The following is a 27,032-nucleotide window of genomic DNA, read 5'->3' as shown; positions in this document are numbered from 1 at the left end:
TTCTGCCAGTTTTTGCAGCTAAATGATACCTAATTATGCAACCACTAGTCATTAAGCCTGTTACATTAACGGGTGCTAGAATTGCACATGACAATGGAGGGGAGGAAGGGAAAGATGCTGCATGGTGGGGAATAGAGAGATTTGACAGAATATGTCTATCTGTCCCTCTCCCTGCCCCTGTGTCTTTCTTCCTTTCTTTCTGTCTCCCTCCCGCTGTTTGTCTGTTATTCTTTCCCTCCTTTTCCCTGTGCAGCAGCATTTCCACCCCACTTCCCTGTGCAGCAGCAGCAACAGCATTTCCTTCCTTCCCCCCTCCACTTTCCTGTGCTGAAGCAGCAGCGGTATTTCCCTTCCCCTCCACATCCCTGTGCAGCAGTAGCAGCATTTTCCCCCACCCTCCCTTCCCTTCTCTTACCACGATCTGGTCTGCTCCGTTCGGCCCCTTCCCCTTCTTTTACTGCGTTCTGTCCTGCTTCAATCTGGCCTGCTCCGTTCAGCCCCTCCCCCTTCCCTTTCCGCGGTCTAGTCTGCTCCATGCCCCTCCTTTCCCTTATTGCATTCCTGTGGCTGGAATCCTCTTCTTTGTCGGCCCCCCCTTCCCTTCCCGCGGGCTGGCCTGCTGCAGCCAAAGGGTTTTTTTAAAGTTTAAAAGTGCCGCTGCACGTTCTCCGACGCTGGTGCAGCTCGTGAGAGAAGCCGACACTGCAGCTTTTAATTTTTGCTTGAGGAGGTGGAGAGCAGGGAGTCCAGTGCTGCAGGCCAGTCCTGGCGTCCATGGAGAGAGGGAGCTATATATGCGCGCATGTGCACTCCTGCCGCCACAGACCTACTGATCACAGATCAGAGATCATGGAAGCATGCAGGTAAAAGTGCGCATGAGCGGCTAGGGTTTTATTATATAGGATAGTAGGCTGTGGAAGAGTAGCCTAATTGTAAGTGCAGTGGTCTAAGAACCAGGGGGAACCTAGTTCAATTCCCACTGCAGCTGCTTGCAGTACTGGACAAGTCACCTTACCTCCATTACTCCAGGTACAAAGTTCCTGTATATAATATGTACTGTTTTGGTTGTAACTAGAAAGGAGATATATCAGATTTCATCTCTTTAAACACCAGTAAGTGACAGCATTCTGTGGTTTATTTTGGTATTGGTTTGAAGGCAATCATGTCCCTCCGGCCAAGATAAGAACCTGGAATAGTAAGTCATTATTCTGGAGGGATTGGTGGAAGAATTGGTTTCTTGGGGGAAGGATGATCTGGCACTGTATATGGTCTGTGTGTTAGGATTCCACATTGGATCAGCAGTGTGAGTGTGTGGAGGACTTTTATCCTTTGGGGATGCTGGGATGTGTTCTTTTCATCTTTGGGCTGCTTAGCACAGGAAACTTCAATATGAATGTGCTGCACTTTTATATTTTACCATGTATACACATTTTTTTTTTTGCATATGTGCAAACAGCTGCATTTTAGTGGGCTTGCGAAAAAATTTAGTGCACCCTTGTTCAATGGGATTTGCATATCCATTCATTTTCAGTGATAAACATGTTTAAACTTTGGCATGAATTTAATTGTAGTTGGTCCTTAAATGTATATTTTCTCTGAAGTTTTTTTGTAGTATTTATGAAATATTTTAGAGATCAGAAAAATCTTTAATTACGTTCATTATTTCCACATCTAGATTATTGTCCACAAAGAACCACAGAATGTATTAACTCCTGGAGCGAGACATTATAATATGGCAAATAATTTTCCAGATGAGAACAAGGATGCTTGGCAAGTAAAGCACTTGTTGGAGGTAAATCCTGCTGCTCTCCCTTGTGCAATTTACTTTTGTTGGAAGAAAGCAGGTCTGAGCCTGTTTCCTACTCTAGATAAGGCTCACTGCATACATTGCACATCACTTCTCAGTGTTTGAAATGTATATTGATGTTAGCAAAATGGTTGCTGTTCCTAATGTAAAAGTATTGGGAGGGAGGGTTGTAATAGATGTCTTTCGGTGTGTGGGTTCTATCTATGAATAAGCAAAAAGAATCAACCACACAGTTGTGTTTTAACATCTGACAATAATGAGACAGCGTATTTCTTGCAAGCCTAGAAGGTTTTTCTTGGCTTCTGTGAACTTGCCACCAGCCTGTAGGACCCTTTGGTCCTCCTATCAGTAATTTTCTATGATTTATGTAAGATTTTTCTTTTTGCATTCATTGAGCCTCTTTGGACATCTCACAACTCCCCCAGGCAGGTTTTGCAGCAGTTTTTAATTTCTTTCCTTTTCATGGACAGCTGCAGGGCTCCAGGGTTTCTCTTGTTAGGCAGACTGGATGGATCATTCAGGTCTTTATCTACCTTCATTCACTTCATTCATTACTATGTTTTCACTCTGGTGAGACTTCTTAGCGACTTACTATCAGAAAAAATTTCACATAACATTTCTTCGGTAAAAGCATTTCCAATAGCTGTAGCATACAAACAGATTCTAATGCAATAAGCATATCATTCCTGAACTCTTGGGTAGTCAATATCTTCCCGCGAGATTCTGTGAAGAGAGTCTCATTAGCCTTTTTTTTGCTCCTTCACTCTGGGCTGTCCTGCAATTCTTCCGTTTGTCTCTCTACTAGTGCTGCCCAATTCACCAATTTGAATCGATTCACCGATTCACTTTGGTGAATCGATTCAGTCACTGAAAAAATCGGACTCACAGATTCAGTGACCAATACCACCACCTCCACACCCATGAGAACTGACATACCTCCGAGTCTCCTAAACCAGCAGCAGCCCTGCCTGATGATACAGCAGAGGGAAGCCCTGGCAGGTCAGGCTGCAAGTATTTTGTCTCACAGCACTGCCTCTGCCACTGCTGCTTCTTTGGGAGGCACAAAGGTATCTAATCTGTTATTTGTGCATCACGCTATACCTATATAGGTTCAAGGCAACTTACAGCAAGAATTTGAAGGATACTTCAGATCTATGCAGCGACCTTAGAAGGGCGTTGCTATAGAACTAAACAGGATATTACATTAAAGAGAATACATTAGACAATACAATTCAAACATTGCTGAAATCCAAAGAAACAAAAACAAAGCAGGGAAGCGCAATAGTCAGTTAAGACCTATGGATTACTTAAGTTGGAGATCGCTTGTCTGAACAGTGGGGTCAGTTGGAGGTACAATAAGAGCAAAGGGGAGAAATATCGAGTTGCAAGAAAACTTAAAAAGAATAAAACAATGAAGTCATTAGAAAACAGAATCTGACGAGGAGATGAGAAGGTGCTGGTTACAATCATAATAAGAGTTCGGTTATAGTGTGATGAAAGGAAGGAAGATTCAGTGGAGGTGGAGGTTGGACTTGGTTGCTGGTAGAGCATATGGAGTCAAAAAGAAGGTATATCAGATCTCATGGTGAAGGGGGGGACAATCGGGAGGTACTGCAAAGGGGGGAGGGAGAGATGGAAAGCAGCTTCACAGGAGGGTAGGAGGGAGGGATGGAAAGCTGCTGCTCAGGGGGATGGGAGGGAGGGAGGGATAGAATGCTGCTGCTAAGGCAGGATGGGAGGGACTGGAAAGCTGCTGCACATGAGGAGAGAGGAAGAATTGTTGGGATGAAGGAAAGAGATGCAACAAAGTGGTAGAAAGGGGTGAGAAGAAGAAATCCTGCATATGGTGGAAGGGAGGGAAGACATGTATGGAGAAGAGAGAGGAAGAAATTTTGGACATAGGGTGGAGGGCATGGAGAGATGGTGCATGTGGAGAGGGAAAAAATAGTTGCACATGATAATGGAGGGGAAGAAGGGAAAGATGCTGCATGGTGGGGAATAGAGAGATTTGACCCAGGGCACAAGGTAGGGAGAGAGATAGTAGACAGTGGGAAAGAAACAAAATTGTTGGATATGGCAGTGGAAGGGAAGGTACAGAGATGGAAGACATGTGGTGAGCATGGAGAAAGAGGAAAACATCAATAATAATAACTTTATTCTTTTATACCACCATAACCAAAAGTTCTAGGCCGTTTACAAATGGGCAGGAGGCCCTGGTGAGAGAGTTAACAGAAGACATACAGAAACTAGAGCCTGGACCAACATGATTTGAATACTAAAATGACCAGACAACAAAAGGTAGAAAAAATAATTTTTATTTTCTATTTTGTGATTACAATATATCAGATTTGAAATGTGTATCCTTCCAGAGCTGGTGTTAGCGACTGTGAGCTAGGACCTATCAGAGAGAGGAAAAGTCTTTGATTATTTTGTTACACTACAGCACCGGCAGGGGTTTGGAGAGGGCAAAGGGGGCAGGGTGGATGAAAAGGCTACAAAATAAACCCGCCATGACTTTTGACAAAAACAACTGATTGAGTGGGAAAAGCGAATCGATTCAATAGTCCAAATCAAATCAAAATCTTTTTTCTTGAATCGTGCACCACTACTCTCTACACACAAGATGGTAGAAGCCTGACTGTTCTGCTTGTGTTTATTTTTCCTTTAATTCAGGTTTGTTTATTTAAAAAAATCTGATTGTGTGGCTTTTCGGTGCTGCAGAGTCTCCCAGCTTTGGGGACATCTCTGGCTACGAGAGAGTTCAGACACCGAGGTCAAAGTCTGTAGCCAAGAGGCAACTGCTTTACAGTGCACCCGCTTCGCCAGCCTGCACTAACAGTTCTGGAGCTCAGGGATCAGTCCCTTGAGAGCAAGGCTCCCCCCAGGTTCTGTCCGCAGAGGGCTTGAGCACAAGCTGAATGGCTCTGTGGCATTGTTTTTGGTGTTTTTTTTTTTTTGTTTTGTTTTTTACAAGAATCAGAGCCAACTGTGTTTCCTCCATCAGACTGCCTGCATGATTTCTGGTGGAGGTTTGAAGTCTCCAGCCTGTCGTTGGGTCTGAAAGGCAGTCAAAAGAAGAAAGCAGTAAGGTTTCCAGGCTTGTTTTAGGCAGAAGCTCTCCCATTTCTCTAATTTAGCCTCTAATGTGTTGGCAGCTATTTCACCCACTTTGAAAACTAAAGTTGTACAGTCCTCACCTACACAGACTGAGTTTCCATGTGTGCATCTGCTATCACGACCCCAGACTAAAAACTTTCAGAAAAGAAATAAAAACCCTGTTATTCAAGAAATCCATGAAGACTAACACCATATGAAACATTTCAATCCTCTGAAGCAACCTCTGTAACATCTCTGGACATGTCCAGTAATCCTCTTCTGTAATCCGCCTTGAACCGCAAGGTAATGGCGGAATAAAAATCACTAATGTAATGTAATGTATTTTTATTTTACTTAAAAAAATGATTTTATTAAGAAATATAGAAATGCAGCCAAGAAATGCATACAACAAAATCAAGTTTGCCAAACAGCAATCAAAAAATGTAATATTCACAATGCATCTCTCCCAAACACATGAACCAATAATTGCCTAGAAGATCCCACCCCCATCCCCCCAAATTGATAAACCAAATTATGTTTTTCCCCAGAAACAAACACAAATCACAATCAGAGCAGAAAATAGCACAGAGACGTACTCCTCTCACCATCAAGACCAATCCCATAATTTAAACTGCCGCCAAATGCCAGAAATGATTTTCAAGGGTGATGATGTGGAGGAACTGAAAGAAATCTCGGTGAATCTGGAAGATGTACTAAGCCAAATTAACAAGTTAAAAAGTGATAAATCGCCTGGACTGGATGGTATATAGCCCAAGGTACTAAAAGAACTCAAACATGAAACTCCTGACCTGCTGTTAGTGATTGTAACCAGTCGCTAAAATCGTCTGTAGTACCTGAAGATTGGAGGGTGACCATTGTTAATGCCGATTTTTAAAAAGGGTTCCAGGGGAGATCCGGGAAATTACAGACTGGTAAGCCTGACTTCAGTGCTGGGTAAAATGGTGGAAGCAATTATAAAAAATAAAATTGTGGAACACGTAGACAAACATGCTTTAATGAGACAGAGTCAACATGTGTTCAACCGAGGGAGTTCTTGCCTCACCACTCTGCTTGACTTAGTTGAACATGTGGATAAAGATGAGCCGGTTGATGTAGTGTATCTAGATTTTCAGAAAGCTTTTGACAAAGTTCCTCATGAGAGGTTCCTGAGAAAATTAAAGAGTCATGGGATAGGTGGCAAAGTTCAGTTGTGGAACAGGAATTGGTTATCAATGGAGAACATAAGAATTGCCGCTGCTGGATCAGACTAGTGGTCCATCAAGTCAAAGGCCAGTGCTCTAAATGAGTCCAGCCTCACCTGCGTACGTTCCAGTTTAGCAGGAACTTGTCCAACTTTGTCTTGAATCCCTGGAGGGTGTTTTCCCCTATAACAGACTCCGGAAAAGCGTTCCAGTTTTCTACCACTCTCTGGGTGAAGAAGAACTTCCTTACATTTGTACTGAATCTATCCCCTTTCAACTTTAGAAAGTGCCGTCTCATTCTCCCCACCTTGGAGAGAATCTGTCTTTATCTGCTAAGTCTATTCCCTTCAGTATTTTGAATGTTTCGATCATGTCCCCTCTCAGTCTCCTCTTTTCAAGGGAGAAGAGGCCCAGTTTCTCCAATCTCTCACTGTACGGCAACTCCTCCAGCCCCTTAACCATTTTAGTCGCTCTTCTCTGGACCCTTTCGAGTAGTACCGTGTCCTTCTTCATGTACAGCGATCAGTGCTGGACGCAGTACTCCAGGTGAGGGCGCACCATGGCCCGGTACAGCAGCATGACAACCTTCTCCGAACTGTTTGTGATCCCCTTCTTTATCATTCCTAGCATTCTGTTTGCCCTTTTCGCCGCCACTGCGCATTGTGCTGACGGTTTCATTGACTTGTTGATCAGAATTCCCAAGTCTCTTTCCTGGGAGGTCTCTCCAAGTACCGCCCCGGACATCCTGTATTTGTGCATGAGATTTTTGTTACCGACATGCATTACTTACACTTATCCACGTTGACCCTCATTTGCCATGTCGATGCCCATTTCTCGAGCTTGATTATGTCACGTTATAGATATTCGCAATCCCCCTGTGTCTTCACTACTCTGAATAACTTCGTATCGTCCGCAAATTTAATCACCTCACTCGTCGTACCAATGTCCAGATCGTTTATAAAGATGTTGAAGAGCATGGATCCAAGCACCGAGCCCTGCAGCACCCCACTGGTGATGCTCTTCCAGTCAGAGTATTGTCCATTTACCCCTATTCTCTGTTTCCTATGCTCCAGCCAGTTTTTAATCCACGTGAGTATTTCACCTTCGATTCCATGGCTCACAATTTTCCAAAGTAGTCGTTCATGTGGAACCTTGTCGAACGCTTTCTGAAAATCCAGATATATAGTGTTGACTGGGTCGCCCTTGTCTATCTGCCTGTTTAATCTCTTGAAGAAGTGCAGCAAGTTCGTCAAACAAGATCTGCCTTTGCTGAAGAGTAAACAGTGGAGTACCACAAGTATCTGTACTGGACTAGTGCTATTTAACTGATTTATTGGAACAACGAGTGAGGTGATTAAATTTACAGATGACACTAAATTGTTCAAAGTTGTTAAAACGCATGTGGATTGTGAAAAATTGGAGGCAGACCTTAGGAAATTGGAAGACTGGGCGTCCAAGTGGCAGATGAAATTTAATGTGAACAAATGCAAAGTGATGCACATTGGAAAGAATAACCCAAATCACAGTGAAGAATTGGTGTGCAAGCTGTCAGCGTGGAGATTTTGAGACTGAAGATGCAGCAAGTCTGGGAGTTCTCAAACAGTGTCAAGTCCTGAAATTGTTGACCAAGTCCATGACCTGATCTTGGCAGATCGAGAATATCAGCTAAAACAATTGCTGAGACACTACAGATATCCAGGGAACATATTAGGTCTATAATCCACGAGCAGCCGGGTATGCAGAAGCTGTTGGCCAAGTGGGTGCCCATGTATTTGAATGTTGACGAGAAATGACATTGAGTAGATGCTTCCAAGTTGATTTTGCAGCATTTTCAGTGAACTGGTGCCAACATTTTGGAACGACTAGTTACTGTTGATGAAACATAGTTACACCACGTCACCAGAATGCAAAACGTGCAGGTGGACTTCCTCAGTACACAAACTCTGGACCTGGGAGGGACTCTTTTCCATGCATTTCCATGGCATTTCAGGCCATAGACAACCGCTGGGGCAGACCAATGTTCAACCTCATGGAGACTGCTTAGATTAAGAAAGCAGTCTGCTTCTTCATCTGCAGATGCAAGTCCAGAAGCACAGGGATCGATGCACTGGTTCAGCCTTGACCTGTGAGTGAGTTCCTGTACCCAGGGCATGTCATCCTGGTTGCTACAGGCTGGCCCATGTGCACTTGGTATGTGGATCTGGTGCATCTTCAGGACGGACACCCTCTGAAGCTTTAGCCGCTCAAGGGGCTTCTCTCCCAGGGTCTGATTGTGCTGCCAGATCAGGAGCATTTTGGTCTTACGGCATTACTATTGAGCGCGCAGCCTTGAGCCAGAAGGGCTACTCAGATTTGGTGGTGTATAAACTTCTGAGAACCAAGAAGCTAGCCGCTTTCGCTGCATACGCCAAAGCATGGGATTCCTTCCAAAGTTGTTGTCACAAAGAGAAGCTGGACTCTGCCAAGCCTTCAGTGTCATCTTTGCTATCGTTCCTTCAGGAAGGTTTGGACATGGGCTTGGCGGTTTCTTCTCTGAAGGTTCAGGTGGCTGGAGTTTCCTGTTTCAGAGCCAAAGATTCAAGGGTTTCCCTTTCTATGCACCTGGATATTATCAGATTCTTTAAGGGTGCCCTGAGGCTTATGCCTCTGGTTTGCCAATCCTGTTCTTCCTGGAACCTTAATACCGTGCTGGAGGGGCTCTCAAAATCTCCGTTCGAGCCCTTACAGGAGGCAATACTCATGGACCTGACTATCAAGACTTAAAGACAGTCTTTCTAGTAGCCATTACTTCTGTGTCTTGGAATTGCAGGCCTTGTCCTGCAGGGATCCTTACCTCCATATAACGGATGCAGGGATTTCCTTACAGACCGTCCCTTCTTTCTTGCCAAAGGTGGTTTTAACATTCCATATCAACCAGGAAGTTAGGCTTCCAACTTTCCAGCCCTCTGGTTCTAGAAATAAGGATAAAGTTTTGAAGGTGCTGGTCTGGAGGGGCTATCTTACGATACCTAGAAGTTACGAATGATTTTCATCTCTCATACCATCTCCTTACGAATCCAGCAAAGAAGAGGAGGCCGACTTCCAAAGCTATCATTTCAAGATGGATTTGGTCAGCTATTTCGTCCTCCTACATTATCTGAGGAAAGCAGTCTCCTTTTGCTCTTCATGCACAATCGACTAGAAGGGTAGCCTCCTCTTGGTATGAATCCAGAACAATTCAGCCAGATGAGATTTTTTGAGCAATGACTTGGTTGTCTCTTCACACTTTTACCAAATTTTATAGGGGGGACATGGTGGCACAGTAGGACTGCTCGTTTGAAGCCTCAATTTTGCGGGCAAGCTTATCTCTCCCACATTGGGTTTTGGGGACTGCTTAAATACATCCTTTGGTTCAGTATACCTTCTCTGTTGTACTGGCAAGAGATTAGGTGCTTACCTTGATAATATTGTTTCCAGTAGATAGGGATGGTATGCTGAACCCTACGCTCATCGTTGATGCACTTGCTTGGACTGTTTGCTGCCTGAAGACTGCAACTCTGAGCTTTCTGCCAGCTATCATTAATTTGTATATTGCATGTATATGGTTCCATAGGGGTTTTCGTCTGAGTTACACAGTTTATTATGGCTCATTGTTAGTAAGAATTTTAGTCTTTGTTCCATTCCTCTCCTTGGCATGTTTGTGAGCATTGTGGTCTTTTGTGTGAGCAAATCAAGTTCCTGTTGGGAGGGGGGTGGGTCTCCCCGTTCTCTTTATCCTATTCTCTTAAACTAACCTAAACCTTAAGCTTATATACTGCATCTTCTGTATAAGAATAGAGCTCGACACGGTTTACAGAAATTAAAGAAAAAATACAATAGGGATAGGGATACTATAGAAGGAAACAAAGAGCTGTCACCTTTTTTGCAACTAACTGACTGGGGACAGCAGAGGGCAGGGAAAAGGAAGGAGGTGGTGCTGAAAACAGTATCTCCTGCAATGGACTCGCAGGAGCGGATGGAAGACCCTTGGTTCAGCATACCATCTGTATGGACTGGAAAAGATATTATCAAGGTAAGAATCTAATCTCTTTTTCTTAACAGAACAAATGCAACTGGATAAGGAATCCACAAAGAAGAGAGAGAGTTTCTCAAGTTTGTGGGTACAATTTTTGAGGGCAATGAGATTATTATTGTTCTTGGCTGGCTGGTTGAATGTACCATGCAATTGTCACACTCTTATCTTTTGCCATGCTATAAATAGTGTATATAAAAATACACAACTCCTCATCATGTTATCTCCATAATACTTCATTAATAAAGTTGCTTTTGAATAATGATCTTTCCTTTTTTTCTCTAAAAATGTCCAGCGACAAAGGAGGTTTCCTACCCTCTTCCTATTGTTTATCTCTTGAATGTTCTCTTTTCTTTGCTATATTGTAGTTTCCTCCCCATCCACTGTGTTTAACTGTATGTCAATTTCGCGTAACATTTTTGTCCATGTCTATACATTTTAAATTTTCTTCCCCTTTTTATTAATGTACAATGCCTAGAATTCAAGATAGGTATTTAATCAAATTTTTAATAAACTAAGGGCTCCTTTTACAAAGGCGCGCTAGCGGTTTTAGCCGTGCTTAGCGCGTGCTAAAATGCCACGTGCGCTAGCTGCTACCACCTCCTTTTAAGTAGGCAGTAATTTTTTGTCTAGCTTGCGCTATAGCGCGCACTAATCTTGTGCGTGCGCTAAAAACGCTAGTGCACCTTTGTAAAAGGAGCCCTAAAAAAAATTCTCCATAAGTTGTGATTTTAGTTGCACTGTAAGCTGTGAACAATAAGATTTGAGAGTGTTAATTTTAGACATTTGTAGTCTCTGGGGTTTTGCTTCTTCCTAATTAGTCTACCAATGGTTCTAATGTGTTGTATCAGTCAATTAATCCAATTCTATCGCCCAGAAACTATAGGTAGCTTTTTGTGATCAGTGATCTGGTATCCCGAGCCCAGTCTTTATATATGTCTAACTGCCTGACAGTCTCTCTAGTTCTAATACAATATGTTACTGTAAACCACTTTGGATGATTTTTATTTCAGGCAATATATAAAATTTTAATAAAGATATGCATGCATTTTAAAAATATTGTTTCTTAAAACCACTGTGTTAAAACTTTAATTGTTTTTGTTTAGCAATTTAGTAAAGATATAGCTGAGCGAGCAGCTCATGTGTGCCTTGCACATCTGTTTACCTATCAAGATTTTGAAATGGGAACTCTTGGATTAGCATATGTTGGCAATTACAAGTTGAACACGCATGGAGGCATTTGTCCTAAGGGTAAGAGATTCAGTTTACCTGATGCTTTGTATTGTGTTTTGTGCATGTCTAGCCACTTGACACGCTGTTACAGTTGAATTTAGGAGGTACAGCATGCTGTTGTCTCTAAAGGTTTTATAATACATTATATTGCTATCTAAGGTAACATAGGAGAAGCAATACAAACCATCTTTAGCCCCCCCCCTAAAATGATATGAGTAACAAAGGCAGTTTTTTAAATGATGATGATATTTAGGTTGTGGCAAGCACTTTTGTAACTAATAATTTCCTGTTATAGAAACATAGAATATGACAGCAGAAAAGGGCCATTGGCCCAAGTCTGCCCACTCTAAGAACCCTCCCCCCTAAGCACTTCCTCGAAGTGATCCCACATGCTTATCCCATTTTTTCTTAATCGAGCACATTGCTGGCCTCAATTACCTGAAGTGGAAGAACATTCCAACGATCAACCACCCTTTCGGTTATCTGTCTGAACATTTCACTGTAAGGTAATGAAAGATCAGATTTTTACCTTTGCTAATCTTTTTTCCTCTAGACGTGACTCTCAGTCTTGACCAGTGGGTAATTATCCTACCCAATCTGCGAGAATCTGTAGGATCCCAAATTTGCATCTCTCGGTTCCTCCCCTTACACTCTGGGCTATGCAAGAACTCCTCCGTCCATTCCAAAGTAGGTGAATAGCCCAGGAGTGTCAACCGGGAAAACATGTAACACGGGGAGTAACACATGCAATACATTTTTATTCTGCTCAGTAAGAAAAAGGAGAAAGTTAGCAAACAATGAACAATCAAAACAGAGTGCATAAACTATGCATCAACCAGTGAACCAGCTGCATTGAAATCTTAGCATATAACACACTGCAAATGAAGTACTTATAGAACTCTTCATCTCCTGAACCCCCAAGAGCACAAACGAAAATTCAGGTCGTCTGTCTGTCCAGGTCTTACTAAGGCAGAAAGCAGGCTAACCAGCTGACCAGGCGGACGTCAAGACTGACAGTCATGTTTACAGGAAAGAAGATTAACAAAGATAAGAAACTAATAATAACATAAGAATTGCCATACTGGGACAGACTGAAGGTCCATCAAACTCGGTATCCTGTTTCCAGCAGTGGCCAGCCCAGGTCCCAAATACCTAGCAAGATCCCTAGTAGTAGAGAATGACACTGGGAAAAAATTTGTCCCTGTCCCCGCCCCATCCCTGTGATAACTGTCCTCGCCCCGTCCCCAAGATCACTGTCCCCACAGTATCCATATAAGCCTCAGTACTTCAATATTTAGCTTATTCCTTCCTTATAAATCAAAATTCTGGCTGCTGAACTAGAGAAAGAGATGTTCAGCTGACAGGGCTTTGTTTATAAATTTTTATCAACACAACTAATATACTACTTTATCCTAAAGCAAAAATAAATAAATAAACATAATTTTTTTTTCTACCTTTGTTGTCTGGTTTCTGCTTTCCTTATCTTCTCATTCATTTTCTTCCATCCACTGTCTGCCTTCTCTGTCTCTTACATATTCTCTGTTACTGTGCCTCTCCCTTCCATCTCTTCCTCTACCCCCAACCCCCAATTGGTCTTGTACCCATCTTCTTCCCTCCACTCCCCCCATAGTCTGGAATCTCTCTCTTCCCCATTTCCTTTCAGCATCTATTCCTCTCCACCCCACCTACCCTCCCTCTCTCCCTTCCCCAGTTCCCTTCAGCATCTTCTCCCCACTCTCTTCCCCATTTCCCTTCAGTGTCTGTTCCTCTCCACCCCACCTTCCCCAGTTCCCTTCAGCGTCTGTTCCTCTCTACCCCACCTTCTCCAGTTCCCTTCAGCGTCTGTTCCTCCCCACCTCACCTTCCCCAGTTCCCTTCAGCGTCTGTTCCTCTCCACCCCACCTTTCCTCCCTCCCCGGCCCTTACCTTCGTGGCAGGCGATTTCTAAATTTCTTTCCTACGGGCAGCCAGAGCATGAAGTTGCGTGTGGCTGCAGGAAAGGTCGTCTCTGATGCGACTTCCAATTGCATCAGAGATGACCTATACGGCAGCTACACGTGATTTCGACGCTCCAGCTGCTCGTAGGAAAGAAATTTAGAAATCACCCGCCACGAAGGTAAGGGCAGGAAGGAAGGGAGATGCTCGGACGGGGCAGCCGCGGTGGCGGTGATCAGGAGGAAGGGAGATGCTTGGACAGGGCGGCGGCAGCAGCGACAATGGTGATCAGTAAGGAGGGAGCGGAGTGCAGTCGGTGACCATGCACGTTTCCTCCCTTAACTGCGGAGACAAGGCCATTCACCACTCCATGGGGTGGTGAATGGTCTTGTCCTCATATCCGCGGTGAACACTGGTTTTTCCCCACTGTTTCGGCGGATTACCTGTGGCTTACCGTGGATAACAGCCACCATGTCATTCTCTACCAAGTAGTAAAACAGATTTTATGCTGCTTAACCAAGAAATAAACAGTGGATTTCCCCAAGCCAATTTAATTATTGGCTTTTCGTTTAGGAAATTGTCTAAACCTTTTCTAAAACCCACTAAGCTAACTGATTTCACCACATTCTCCGGCAATGAATTCCAGAGTTTAATTACACGTGTGAAGAAATATTTTCTCTGGTTTTTTTAAATTTACTCCTTAGTAGCTTCATTGCATGCCCCCTAGTCCTAGTATTTTTGGAAAGAGTAAACAAGCGATTAACATCTACCCTTTCCACTCCACTCTATATTTTATAGATCTCTATCATCTACCCTTTCTACTCCACTCTGTATTTTATAGATCCTTCTCTTCTCCAAGCCCCCCCCCCCCCTTGGTATGCCACTGCTTTCCGGACTAGCAAAAAACAAATTTCATTTTAGATCTGCAATTCATCAAGTCACTTGAACATGAGTCAGTAACACCTAACAACAATAAAATATATTGCTGAAGGGCTGTCGAGTAAGATTTGCCTCTTTGTGGATCTGCAATAGAGTAGGCACCCTGGATGGTGTGAATAACATGAAGTAAGACCTAGAGAAGCTTGAAGAATGGTCTGAAATTTGGCAGCTAAAATGTAATGCTAAGAAATGCAAGGTCATGCATTTGGGCTGCAAAAACTCAAGGAAATGGTACAGTTAGGAGGGGAAGAACTTGTGTGCATGACAGAAGAGCAGGACTTGGGTGTGATTGTATGTGATGATCTTAAGGTGGCCAAATAGGGTGAAAAGGTGATGGCAAAAGATAGAAGGATGCTAGGGTGAAAGGGGAGAGGTAGGGCCAGTAGGAAAAAGAAGGTACTGATGCCCCTGTATAAGACACTGGTGAGACCTCATTTAGAATATTGTTTGCAATTCTGGAGACCACACTTTCAAAAAGATATAAAAAGGATGGAGTTGGTCCAGAGGAAGGCTACTAAAATGGTGTGTGGTCTTCGTCATAAGGCATATGGTGACAGATTTAAAGTTCTCAATATGTATACTTTGAAGGAAATGCGGGAGAGGAGAGATATGATAGAGACATTTAAATACCTACGTGGAGTAAATGTGCATGAGTTGAGTCTCTTTCATTTGAAAGGAAGTTCTGAAATGAGAGGGTATAGGATGAAGTTAAGAGGTGACAGGCTCAAGAGTAATCTAAAAGAATGCTTTTTTTACATATTAAAATGTTCTGTAGATGCATGGAACAGTCTCCCAAAAGAAGTGGTGGAGACAAAAACTGTCTGAATTCAAGAAAGCATGGTATAGGCACTTGGGATCTCTTAGAGGGAGGAAAAAGTAATGGTTACTGTGGAAGGGCAGTCTGGATGGGCCATTTGACCTTTATCTGCCATCATGTTTCTATGTTTAAAAGGCTATTCTTCAAAAATATTTAGCTGAAGTTGTGAAGCCAAACCTTATCAGTAATAGCATCTTAGGCATCACATTTTGCTATTCTTGACAGGGATTCCCTGTTTCACAATGACTATATCAGGGAAAGTACCACTGTTCTAAAATCAAAATGGCCATCAAGAAGGGAAAACACCTCTAACTTCTTAAGTCTCTGCCCATATCTGATTTATTAGAGTTCAGCAAATCCATTCAGAAGAAATCAGCCCATTCAAACCATGTTATTTAAGCCATGAAGAATCTTGGTGTTAAAATAAAATATTAATCTCTGCTCACATTACCAAAGATGTTCCAAAAGTTGTAATTGATCCAGTATAACACTGGAAAGAATATATATGGTCTTTCTGCATGCAATGATTCATCAAAGACTCCACCTCTTTGCGGGCTTTAGCAGAGTATTGGTGCTTGGTAAGTCTTATGCACAAAGACCTAGAAGTGATTCAGTGGTTAGAGTTGCTGCCTTAGTATCCTTAGATTATGGATTTGATCCTGGGCTAAGTCACAAAATAAAAACCATTTTTTATTAAACTACTCGCGAGCTTTGCCATTCAAGAGCTGTATTGGGCTTGTGCGGAAGAGCTGTGCCTACCACTTAGCTCTTCTGCACAGGTGCCTGGCACAGTTCCTTTTACTGGACTACTCACTACAAATAGTGTGCATTTAATTTGCATGCTATTTGTGCTCAGTCAGTATTTTTTACCAAGCTGTCAGAGCTTTGTGCATCCTGCCCTGAGTCATGCTGACATTTGGCTGGGCCTTCAATCTCTGTTGAGGGGAAACAGAGAAATCCTTGACATTCTGCATATTGTGGTCATTGTCTTGCCCATTTCTGTTTTCCTATAAATATTATAGCATATCATACCAGAAAAGCTTGGGAAAATCCAGTTTTACACACTGAAAAATAAAATTTCAGACTTTTTGCCCTTGTATAAATGTTGCAAAGAATGACTGTGTACAGTATCAGTCTTTGTTTGAGTCCATCATCTAACATGTCCTTTCTCTTCCCCTAGCTTATGAAAGTGATGATACAGACAAAGCTATTTATCTGAACACAGGCTTAACCAGCACCAAGAACTATGGAAAAACCATCCTTACAAAGGTATTAGCTAGTAAAAGAGCATGTTACATAAACTAATCTGTTTCTGATCTTTAATCTTGGAACAGCCTCCCAGAAGAGGTGGTGGAAACAGAGACTGTGTCTGAATTCAAGAGGGCCTGGGATAGGCACGTGGGATCTCTCGGAGAGAGAAAGATATTATCCCAGGACAAGCAGGCAGCATATTCTTAACACATGGGTGACGTCACCGACGGAGCCCTCGGTACGGACCTTTTTAACTAGAAGTTTCTAGTTGGCCGCACCGCGCGTGCGCGAGTGCCTTCCCGCCCGACGGAGGAGTGCGTGGTCCCCAGTTTCTTCGTTTCCGCGGAGCGAAGAAGACGCGTGTGTTTTTCAACGGCCGTTGAAACCACTTTTTGCCTTCCCGCTCGCGCTTTTTTCCATATTTTTTCTTCTTTTGCCTTCGGGTTTCTTTTTTCTTTGCTTTGTAAAAAAAAAAAAAAAAAAAACTTTGCTTTTTTTCCCCTTTTTTCGATTTTGCCCCGGCGGGGCCTGTTGCCATTATACAGGCCTCGGGGTTCGATTTTGCGGCGGCCGTTTTCCCCTTCATGCCCCCGCAGGTCGGTTTTAAAAAGTGCCAGCGGTGTGCACGCCCGATCTCCCTCACTGACCCACACAATTGGTGTTTGCAGTGTTTGGGTCCGGAGCATCGGGCGGACTCCTGCACCCGCTGTGCCACTCTTCAAAAGAGAACCCTTAAAAACCGAAGAATTCAACAAACTCTCCTCTTCGGCACCGGGTCGGCGATGGACTCCTCGACATCGACAGCGGTACCACAGAAATCGGCACCGTCTACTTCGACACCGCCCGACCCCACATCGGCGTCTCTGGCGCCAGGTAAGCCGGCTAAGAAGCCTTCCTCTTCCCTTGAGCGCCCTCCAACTACGGTGGCGACGCCGACCTTGCCGGCATCGCACCGGTCCCGCAAGCGCTCCGCCCCGATCTCGGTGAGTGCCTCGTCATCGGCCTCCTCATCGCCGGGGCGTGGAGCGGCATCTAAGGAACCGAAGAAAAAGAAAGCGGTTCCGATGCCACCCCTAGATGACCGTATCTCGGCCATCTTAAAGGTTCAACTCCAGGAACAGTTACAGCAACAACTCGAGCACCTGTTGCCCACTATCCTGGCACCGCTCCTTCCGGTACCAGACCGGCCCGAGCCCCGTACCGAACCCCCGGTATCCACCCCTTCGGTACCTATCAACACCTCCATGCCGATTCTTTCGGCTGAGCAGCTCCATACCTATCCAGTGGTTCACTCCCATACCACATCGGATCCTCCTCGGCACCAAGCAGTGCGTCATTCTTCCCAGGACCGGGATCGACGCCGGTCTTCCTCTCCTGGTACCGTTTCGGTGCGTTCTGGGAAATCTTTATCCAAGACCCGCCATACCGCACCTTCCACCCCGGTGTCTCGACATGCACCAGAGGTCCGGGACCCTAACTTATGGGAGGAATCTCCTCTCGGTACCGAGGAGGATCCCTCCTCCTCTGATGAGGACCCGTCGGCACCCGATGCCACCTCCAAACCGGAGCAGTCCTCATTTTCTAAATTTCTGAGGGAGATGTCTGCAGCCCTGTCCCTTCCTTTAGAATCTGACTCAAAGAAGTCTCAAGCCTTCCTGGAGGCTTTAGATTTCGAACAACCTCCTAAAGAGTTCCTCAAGCTTCCCGTGCATGACATCCTACGGGAGACTTTTTACAAAAACTGGGAGAACCCCCTTACGGTACCGGGGGCCCCCCGTAAACTGGACAACCTCTATCGAGTCATCCCTATCCCAGGGTTCGACAAGTCTCAATTGCCCCATGAGTCCCTTCTTGTTGAATCCACCTTGAAAAAGACTCAGGGCTCCAGTGTCTATGCCTCTACCCCTCCTGGCAGAGAGGGTAAGACCATGGACAAGTTTGGCAAGAGGCTCTACCAGAATGCCATGCTGGCCAACAGGGCGAACAACTATTCCTTCCATTTTTCCTTCTATATGAAACATTTGGTCCAACAGCTGTCTGCCCTCCAAAAGTACCTGCCGGAGCGCAAGGTCCCACTGTTCCAGCAGCACATCTCTGGCCTTCTTCAGTTGCGCAAGTTTATGGTCCGCTCGATATACGACTCATTCGAGCTCACCTCCCGTGCCTCTGCCATGGCCGTAGCCATGCGCCGCTTGGCCTGGCTGAGAGTCTCCGACCTGGACATCAACCACCAGGATCGTCTAGCCAATGCCCCCTGTCTCGGGGATGAACTTTTTGGAGAGTCACTGGATTCCACCACCCAGAAACTCTCCGCCCATGAAACAAGGTGGGACACCCTGATCAAATCAAAAAAGAAGGCTCCGCCTGCCCGACCTTATCGACCTCAGTCATCTTATCAGCGCAGGTTCTCAGCCAGGCCACTCAATCCGCCTCCTCAACAACCTCGGCGGCCCCGTCAACAGCAGCACCATGCCCAGGCTCGTTCTCAGGCCACTCAACCCTCCAAGCCTCTTCAGCCTGCTAAGCAATCCCAGCCCTTTTGACTCTTCTCTCCAGGGCATAGCCAGTCATCCACCCTCGCTACCTCTTCCACAACCAATCGGAGGTCGTCTCACCATATTCTCCAGCCATTGGGAGGTCATCACATCGGACCAGTGGGTCCTCAACATCATCCGCCACGGCTACTCTCTCAACTTCCAGACTCTTCCACCGGACAACCTTCCCGTAGAGTCTGCTTCACACTCATCTCAAACCCCCCTCCTCCTGAGGGAGGTTCAATCCCTCCTCCTTCTCAATGCCATCGAAGAAGTACCTCCAGATCAAAGGGGTCAGGGATTCTACTCCCGCTACTTCCTGGTACCCAAAAAGACGGGAGACCTCCGTCCCATTCTCGATCTCAGGGACCTCAACAAGTGTCTGGTCAAGGAGAAGTTCAGAATGCTCTCCCTTGCCACGCTCTACCCTCTTCTTTCTCAACACGACTGGCTATGTTCCCTGGACCTCAAAGAGGCCTACACTCACATCTCCATCAATCAGAATTCTCGCCGCTACCTGCGGTTCCAGGTGCTGCACCACCACTATCAGTACAAGGTACTACCGTTCGGCCTCGCTTCCTCACCCAGGGTCTTCACCAAGTGCCTTATAGTGGTAGCGGCCTTCCTCAGGTCTCACAACCTCCAGGTGTTCCCCTATTTGGACGATTGGTTGGTGAAAGCACCTACGTCTCAACTTGTGCTACAGGCTACTCATCACACCATCTCTCTCCTCCACCTCCTGGGGTTCGAGATCAACTACCCCAAGTCGCATCTGCTTCCCACCCAGCGACTTCAATTCATTGGAGCAGTTCTGGACACCACACTAATGAGGGCTTTTCTCCCCTCCGATCGTCAGCGGACCCTGCTCCACCTCTGTCGTCAGGTGCTCATGCATCCCTCCATTCCTGCCCGACAGATGATGGTCCTCCTGGGTCACATGGCCTCGACGGTGCATGTCCTTCCTCTGGCACGTCTCCACCTTCGCACGCCTCAGTGGACTCTCGCCAACCAATGGTCACAGACTACGGATCTTCTTTCTCATCCCATCTCTGTGACATCATCTCTTCAGCAATCTCTCCAATGGTGGTTGAACTCCTCAAATCTTTCCAGGGGTCTACTTTTTCATCTACCCCCTCACTCTATGATCATCACCACGGATGCGTCCCCCTATGCGTGGGGAGCTCACCTAGGAGATCTACGCACCCAGGGACTTTGGACCCCACAGGAGCGTCGTCATCACATCAATTTCCTGGAACTCAGAGCCATGTTATACGCCCTCAAGGCTTTCCAACATCTCCTCTGTCCTCAAGTCCTCCTCCTGTGCACAGACAATCAAGTCGCCATGTACTACATAAACAAGCAAGGCGGCACCGGATCTCGCCCCCTTTGCTTGGAGGCTCTGCGCATCTGGACCTGGGCCACGGACCGCAATCTCTTTCTCAGGGCGGTCTATATCCAGGGCGAACAGAACTCCCTGGCCGACAATCTCAGCCGCATCCTTCAACCTCACGAGTGGACGTTGGACCCTCCGACTCTGCTCTCCATCTTTGCTCGATGGGGCACTCCGCAGGTGGACCTCTTTGCAGCACCTCACAATCATCAACTGCCCCTCTTCTGTTCCAGACTCTTCTCTCCTCACCGTCTGGCCCCGGATGCATTCCTGCTCGATTGGAGGGATCGGTTCCTGTATGCCTTCCCTCCACTTCCTCTGATGTTGCGGACCTTGTCCAAACTCCGCAAGGACAACGCCACCATGATTCTCATCGCCCTCGGTGGCCTCGCCAACACTGGTTCTCCCTCCTGCTCCAACTCAGCTCCAGGGAGCCCATTCCTCTTCCTGTGTTTCCTACTCTACTTACGCAGCAGCATCAGTCTCTACTGCATCCCAATCTGTCTTCGCTCCACCTGACAGCTTGGTTTCTCTCGGGCTGACCTCTCCAGAGAATCTATCTCAGCCGGTCCGCCTCATCTTGGACGCCTCCAGGAAACCGGCCACCCTCCAATGTTACCATCAGAAATGGACCAGATTCTCCTCGTGGTGTCTCCGGCATCATCAGGAACCCACCTCCTTAGCGGTGGAAACTGTTTTGGAATATTTGCTCTCGCTGTCCAATGCTGGCCTCAAAACTACCTCCATCAGAGTCCACCTCAGTGCCATCACTGCGTTTCATGAGCCTATTCTCGGAAAACCCCTCACGGCTCATCCTCTGGTTTCCAGATTTATGAGAGGGCTCTTCAATATCAAACCGCCTCTCAAGCCTCCTCCTGTCGTCTGGGACCTGAATGTGGTTCTCTCAGCACTCATGAAACCTCCTTTTGAGCCTCTTGCCACAACTTCGCTCAGGCTCCTTACCTGGAAGGTGCTTTTCCTAATTGCCATCACCTCTGCCAGGAGGGTTAGCGAACTGCATGCACTGGTTGCCGACCCTCCGTTCACTGTTTTTCACCATGACAAGGTTGTTCTGCGTACCCACCCTAAATTCCTTCCCAAGGTGGTCTCGGCTTTTCACCTCAACCAGTCCATTGTGCTGCCCGTCTTCTTCCCTAAGCCTCACTCGCACCCTGGGGAACAGGCGTTGCACACGCTGGACTGTAAGCGTGCCCTTGCTTACTATCTTGATCGTACCAGAGCTCACCGTACATCCCCTCAGCTGTTTTTGTCTTTCGATCCCAACCGTTTGGGTCGTCCTGTCTCCAAACGGACACTTTCAAATTGGCTTGCTGCCTGTATTGCATTCTGCTATGCTCGGGCCGGTCTCTCACTGGAAGGTGCTGTCACGGCCCACAGAGTCCGAGCTATGGCTGCTTCTGTAGCTTTCCTCCGTTCCACGCCCATCGAGGAAATCTGCAAGGCTGCCACTTGGTCCTCAGTTCACACGTTCACTACTCACTACTGTCTGGATGCCTTTTCCAGACGGGATGGTCACTTCGGCCAATCGGTGTTACAGAATTTATTTTCATGATGGCCAACCATCCCCCCTCCCTCTTTGTTAGCTTGGAGGTCACCCATGTGTTAAGAATATGCTGCCTGCTTGTCCTGGGATAAAGCACAGTTACTTACCGTAACAGGTGTTATCCAGGGACAGCAGGCAGATATTCTTACGTCCCACCCACCTCCTTGGGTTGGCTTCTTAGCTGGCTTATCCTAACTGGGGACCACGCACTCCTCCGTCGGGCGGGAAGGCACTCGCGCACGCGCGGTGCGGCCAACTAGAAACTTCTAGTTAAAAAGGTCCGTACCGAGGGCTCCGTCGGTGACGTCACCCATGTGTTAAGAATATCTGCCTGCTGTCCCTGGATAACACCTGTTACGGTAAGTAACTGTGCTTAATGGTTACTGCGGATGGGCAGACTAGATGGATCAGAACCCAGCTGCAGAATTCAGAAGAAATGTCTGTCCTGGGTTCTGATCAGTTTGATATTTTCCCCTGAGGAAGGTGACGCTGTCGCCGAAACTCGGATCCTAGTTGGGACTTTGCTTGTTTTTACATATTTCAGTTGTTTTACTTTGAATAAAAGACTCATATCCATCAGTTGGTTGTGACATCTCTAGTGCCTCTTTTTGTTGTTGTTTCCATAGTAGTCCGAGGCTTGGTCTCTTCTTTTCTTTTCTCCAGAAGAATAACCCAAATCGCAGTTACCGGATGCTAGGGTCCATCTTGGGGGTTAGCGCCAAAGAAGAGGATCTGGGTGTCATTGTAGACAATACAATGAAATCTTCTGTCTAATGTGGCGCAGCCAAGAAAGCAAACAAGATGCTAGGAATTATTAAAAAATGGATGGTTAACAAGACTAAGAATGTTATAATGCCTCTGTATCACTCCATGGTGCGATTTCATCTGGAGTATTGCATTCAATTCTGGACTCCTTATTTCAAGAAAGATATAGCGGTACTAGAAAAGGTTCATAAAAGAGCAACCAAGATGATAAAGGGGATGGAACTTCTCTCATATGAGGAAAGACTAAAAAGATTAGGATTTTTCAGCTTAGGGGAGATATTGAAGTCTACAAAATCCTGAGTGGAGTGGAACTGGTACAAGTGGATTGATTTTTTTATTGCATCAAGATTTACAAAGACATGGGGACACTTGATGAAGTTACAGAGTAATACTTTTAAAACCAATAGGAGGAAATATTTTTTCACTCAGAGAATAGTTAAACTCTGGAATGCATTGCCAGAGGATGTAGTAAGAGCGGTTAATGTAGCTGGTTTAAAAAAGGTTTGAACAAATTCCTAGAGGAAAAGTCCATAGTCTGCTGTTGAGACATACATGGAGGAAGCCACTGCTTGCCCTGAATCAGTGGTATGGAATGCTGCTACTATTTGGGTTTTTGCCAAGTACTTATGACTTGGATTGTCCTCTGTGAAGACAGGATACTGGGCTAGATGGACCATTGATCTAGTAACATAGTAAATGACGGCAGATAAAAACCTGAATGGTCCATCCAGTCTGCCCATAAGTTATACTCATTAAAAAAAATACATGATTAGATTAACTTGTCTCTTGTTTGATATTTCTGGGCCTTAGACTGTAAAGTCTGGTATTGTCTTAGGTTCCAAATGCTGAAATTGCCGTCCAAGCTCACTCCAGCCTATCCAGCCATCCCGTTGTTTGCAGGACATCTACTGTAAAGTCTGGCCAATAAAGTCCTCCTGTTCCATATTAATGGAGTTCATATTGATGCCCACCCCAGCCCATCCTACACCAAATCACCATATATGGAACACAGACCGTGCAGGTCTGTCCAATTCCAGCCTTAGTTCTTTACTTTACATCCTTCATTTTCTAATTAGAGATCCTCTATTTTTATCCCACGCTTTTTTGAATTCCATCACCATTTTCCTTACCATCACTTCCCTCGGAAGGGCATTCCAGGCATCTATCCACCCTCTCCTTGAAGACGATTTTCCTAACATTGCTTCTAAGTCTTCCTCCCTGTAACCTCAAATTATGCCGTCTAGTTTTATCATTTTTTCTTCTCTGGAAAAGATTTGGTTCTATATTAATGCCTTTCATATATTTAAACATCTGTATCATATCTCCTCTGTCCCTCCTCTCTCCAGAGTATACATATTTAGGTCTTCCAGTCTCTTCTCATACTTCTTTTGGTTCAAACCTCTTACCATTTTCATCGCTTTCCTCTGGACCGCTTCAAGTCTTTTTAAATCCTTCGCCAGCTACAGTCTCCAAAACATTTTACCATTTTCATCGTCTTCCTCTGGACTGCTTCAAGTCTTTTTATTTCCTTTGCCAGATACAGCCTCCAAAACCGTGCAGTATCCATTCCATTCTCAGGTATAACTTTGCTGACCAATTGCGGTCCTTCTCCATGTTTTTCTTCTGTGAACACTGAACAGAAGTATTTGTTTAGCACATTTGCTTTTTCCTCATCACTCTCCACATAGCAGTTCGTACCTTCTTTCAGTCTTGTAATTCCATTTTTTGTCTTTCTCCTTTCACTAATATACCTGTAAAAAAATTTTGTCTCCCTTTCTTATAGTTATAGCCATTTGATATTCTGCTTGCGCTTTTGCCAGACGTATCTCTCTCTTGACTTCTTTCAGTTTCATCCAATATTCCTTTCTGTACTCTTATTGAGTTTTTATATATTTCTCGAACGCCAGTTCCGCCACTAGTTTGGAGAACCATATTGGTTTCCTTTTTATCTTGTTTTTATTTATTTTCTTCACATAAAGGTCAGTAGCTCTATTTATTGCACCTTTCAACTTGGCCCACTGTTTTTCCACTTCCCTTTTGTATCAGCTCTTTCTTCAGGTACTCTCCCATGCTACTGAAGTCTGCACGTTTGAAATCCAGAACTTTGAGTTTTTGTGCGGCCACCCTCCTCTTTGGCTGTTATATCGAACCAAACTGTATGATGATCACTACTTCCCAGGTGGGCCCCCACTCAGACATTAGAGACACTTTCACCATTTGTGAGCATCGGATCCAGTATCGCTTTTTCCCTCATGGACAAATCACCATTTGTCTGAGCAGAATCCCTTGAAAGGCATCCACAATTTCTCTACTTCTTTCTGATTCCGCAGATGGAACTTTCCAGTCCGCATCCGGCATCTGCATCTGACCATTTTAATATACCATCTGATCTGATCTGACCCAGTAAGGCTCTTCTTATGTTATTACCTTCTGATTTTCTTTCCTTGACTCCTGCTCTGTTCAGTTGATGTGATTTTTACTGGAAGTTTGCTATTCTCTTGCTATTTTCATTTTGGCATATTGTCATAATCCAGTTGATGAGGCACAAAAACAACTTGTATATTCACTGGATTGCTTGGTTATATGGAATACCAAAGACCTAATGCTGCATTTATGAGGTGAAACACACAGGACTTTGTTTCTCTGTCTTCATCTGCTGGTAGATAAATATAACTACAAGTTCTGGATAGGTCTGGTGAAACTCGAGGAAAGAAAGTTAGCAGGTAAGTCTTAATTTCTCCTTATACTGTAGTACATATTGTTCTAGGGATTGTCATTTTATGCTAAAGGGTCTGCATGTGAAGTAATAGAAACTTAACTGCACAGCTCAGAAAATAAAAGGTTTCTCATGCTTACTGACTTGTCATGGTGACTTCTCATAGCTTGTTTGTTTTTCTTGGCCCATGAAGGAAGCAGACTTGGTTACAACCCATGAGCTGGGGCACAACTTTGGTGCTGAGCATGACCCTGACAATACGGCGGAGAACTGCGCCCCCAGTGAAGATAATGGAGGAAAATATGTCATGTACCCAATAGCTGTGAGTGGTGATCATGAAAACAATAAGGTACCTGTATGTGTATTAGTTTAATAATAATAATGTTAAAATAAAAATCTTTATATATAGACCAGCCAGATGACCCAGTAGTTAGTTCTCTGCTCTGACAGATATAAGAGCTTGTTTCAGACTCTTAAGCTAGCCAAAAATTGAGGACTGCAACTGAAGCAGCTCTCAGGTTCAGAAGAAGGAGTCGAGTGTAGCTCTTGAAGGGCTTCCAATAGACTAGCCATAAAACAACAGTGGATTTAGGCTGGGGGGAGGTCTGCTTTCTTGCATTTTCAGACATAGGAAAAATCTGCAATAGGGAAAGGGTAGAAATGAAGGAAGGGTGGTGATTAGGAATCCAAGCAATATAGTGGGGCAATATATAAAATCATTAGTGAGACTTTAATGGAATATTGTGTCCAGTTTTGGAGGCTGAATCCCCATAAGGATACAGACTAAGTGGAGGCAGTGTAAATGAGAGCTATTTAAAATGGCACAGCTTTTGCTTCATAAGGTAAGACTCAAACGATAATACACACACTCAAATGAAAAGATATATTTAACCTTGGTATTTTTCAATGGAAAGGAAGTTATAGAACAATGAATCATAGTATAAGGCTGAAAATAGGTAGATTTGAGTAACACAGAAAATCATTGGTTCACCAAAAGGGTGATGGATGTATGAAACACTTTCTAGGTAGAAGTGGTGGAGACCAAAACTATCAGAATTTAAGGATGGGAAAAACACAGAGGATCCTTTTTATTTGAAGAAATGAATTTAAACTTTAGACTTCAAGTAGACTGCAGTATACAGGAAAGGAAAATGGGTAAGCTAGATGAGCTTTATAATCACCGAGCCTGATGTACTAAGCATGTTTCCCAAAGACAGGGAATAAGAAAAACTGTTAATTATATCTGACCATTTTAATATACCATCATGTTCTGTGTTTTTTTCTTTATTAAATTACATGTTTGAGGAACCTTAACTTAGCTCTTAAATAAACACAAAAAAACAAAACTTACGAAGTACTCACAAGTGGAATAAGCTACATACAGTATAAGCAAACATGATACAAACCAAATTTTAGCTATTAAATTTTTCTTCTGCTATGAGGCACCTATTATCTTTTTCTTTCTTTGATGAATTCTGGATATTATTGATAATGGAGACTTCTTTCTAGTCCAGTAGGAGCACTGTGATATTAGAACAAGCTTTCCTGTATGGGCAAAAAAAAGTACATTTCACCACTCTACTATTGAAGGTCCCAAACAGATCGAAGGCCATCTTCTCGATAATGAAGAACCTATATCATTAAAAGAATTAGAAACAGCATTGAGATCTCTTAGAGTTGGATCCGCTCCAGGTGGTGATGGTTACACAGTAGAATTTTATAAAACATTTCA

General features: G+C 44.6%; 1 protein-coding gene across 2 annotated transcripts in view; it reads left to right on the top strand.

Moving 5' to 3' along the window:
• The window catches only part of ADAM17 (ADAM metallopeptidase domain 17), a 170,617-nt gene that overhangs the window by 78,690 nt on the left and 64,895 nt on the right, over positions 1–27,032 (top strand). For both annotated transcript variants that reach the window (XM_033936709.1, XM_033936710.1), the window contains 4 exons: positions 1,676–1,792; positions 11,263–11,407; positions 16,261–16,349; positions 25,494–25,649. In XM_033936709.1, coding sequence (XP_033792600.1) covers positions 1,676–1,792; positions 11,263–11,407; positions 16,261–16,349; positions 25,494–25,649 — 507 coding nt within the window. The remainder of the gene's footprint in view (positions 1–1,675; positions 1,793–11,262; positions 11,408–16,260; positions 16,350–25,493; positions 25,650–27,032) is intronic.

Source organism: Geotrypetes seraphini, chromosome 3 (assembly GCF_902459505.1).
Source record: "Geotrypetes seraphini chromosome 3, aGeoSer1.1, whole genome shotgun sequence".
NCBI lineage: Eukaryota > Metazoa > Chordata > Amphibia > Gymnophiona > Dermophiidae > Geotrypetes > Geotrypetes seraphini.
This window is presented reverse-complemented; position numbering and strand designations above follow the sequence as displayed.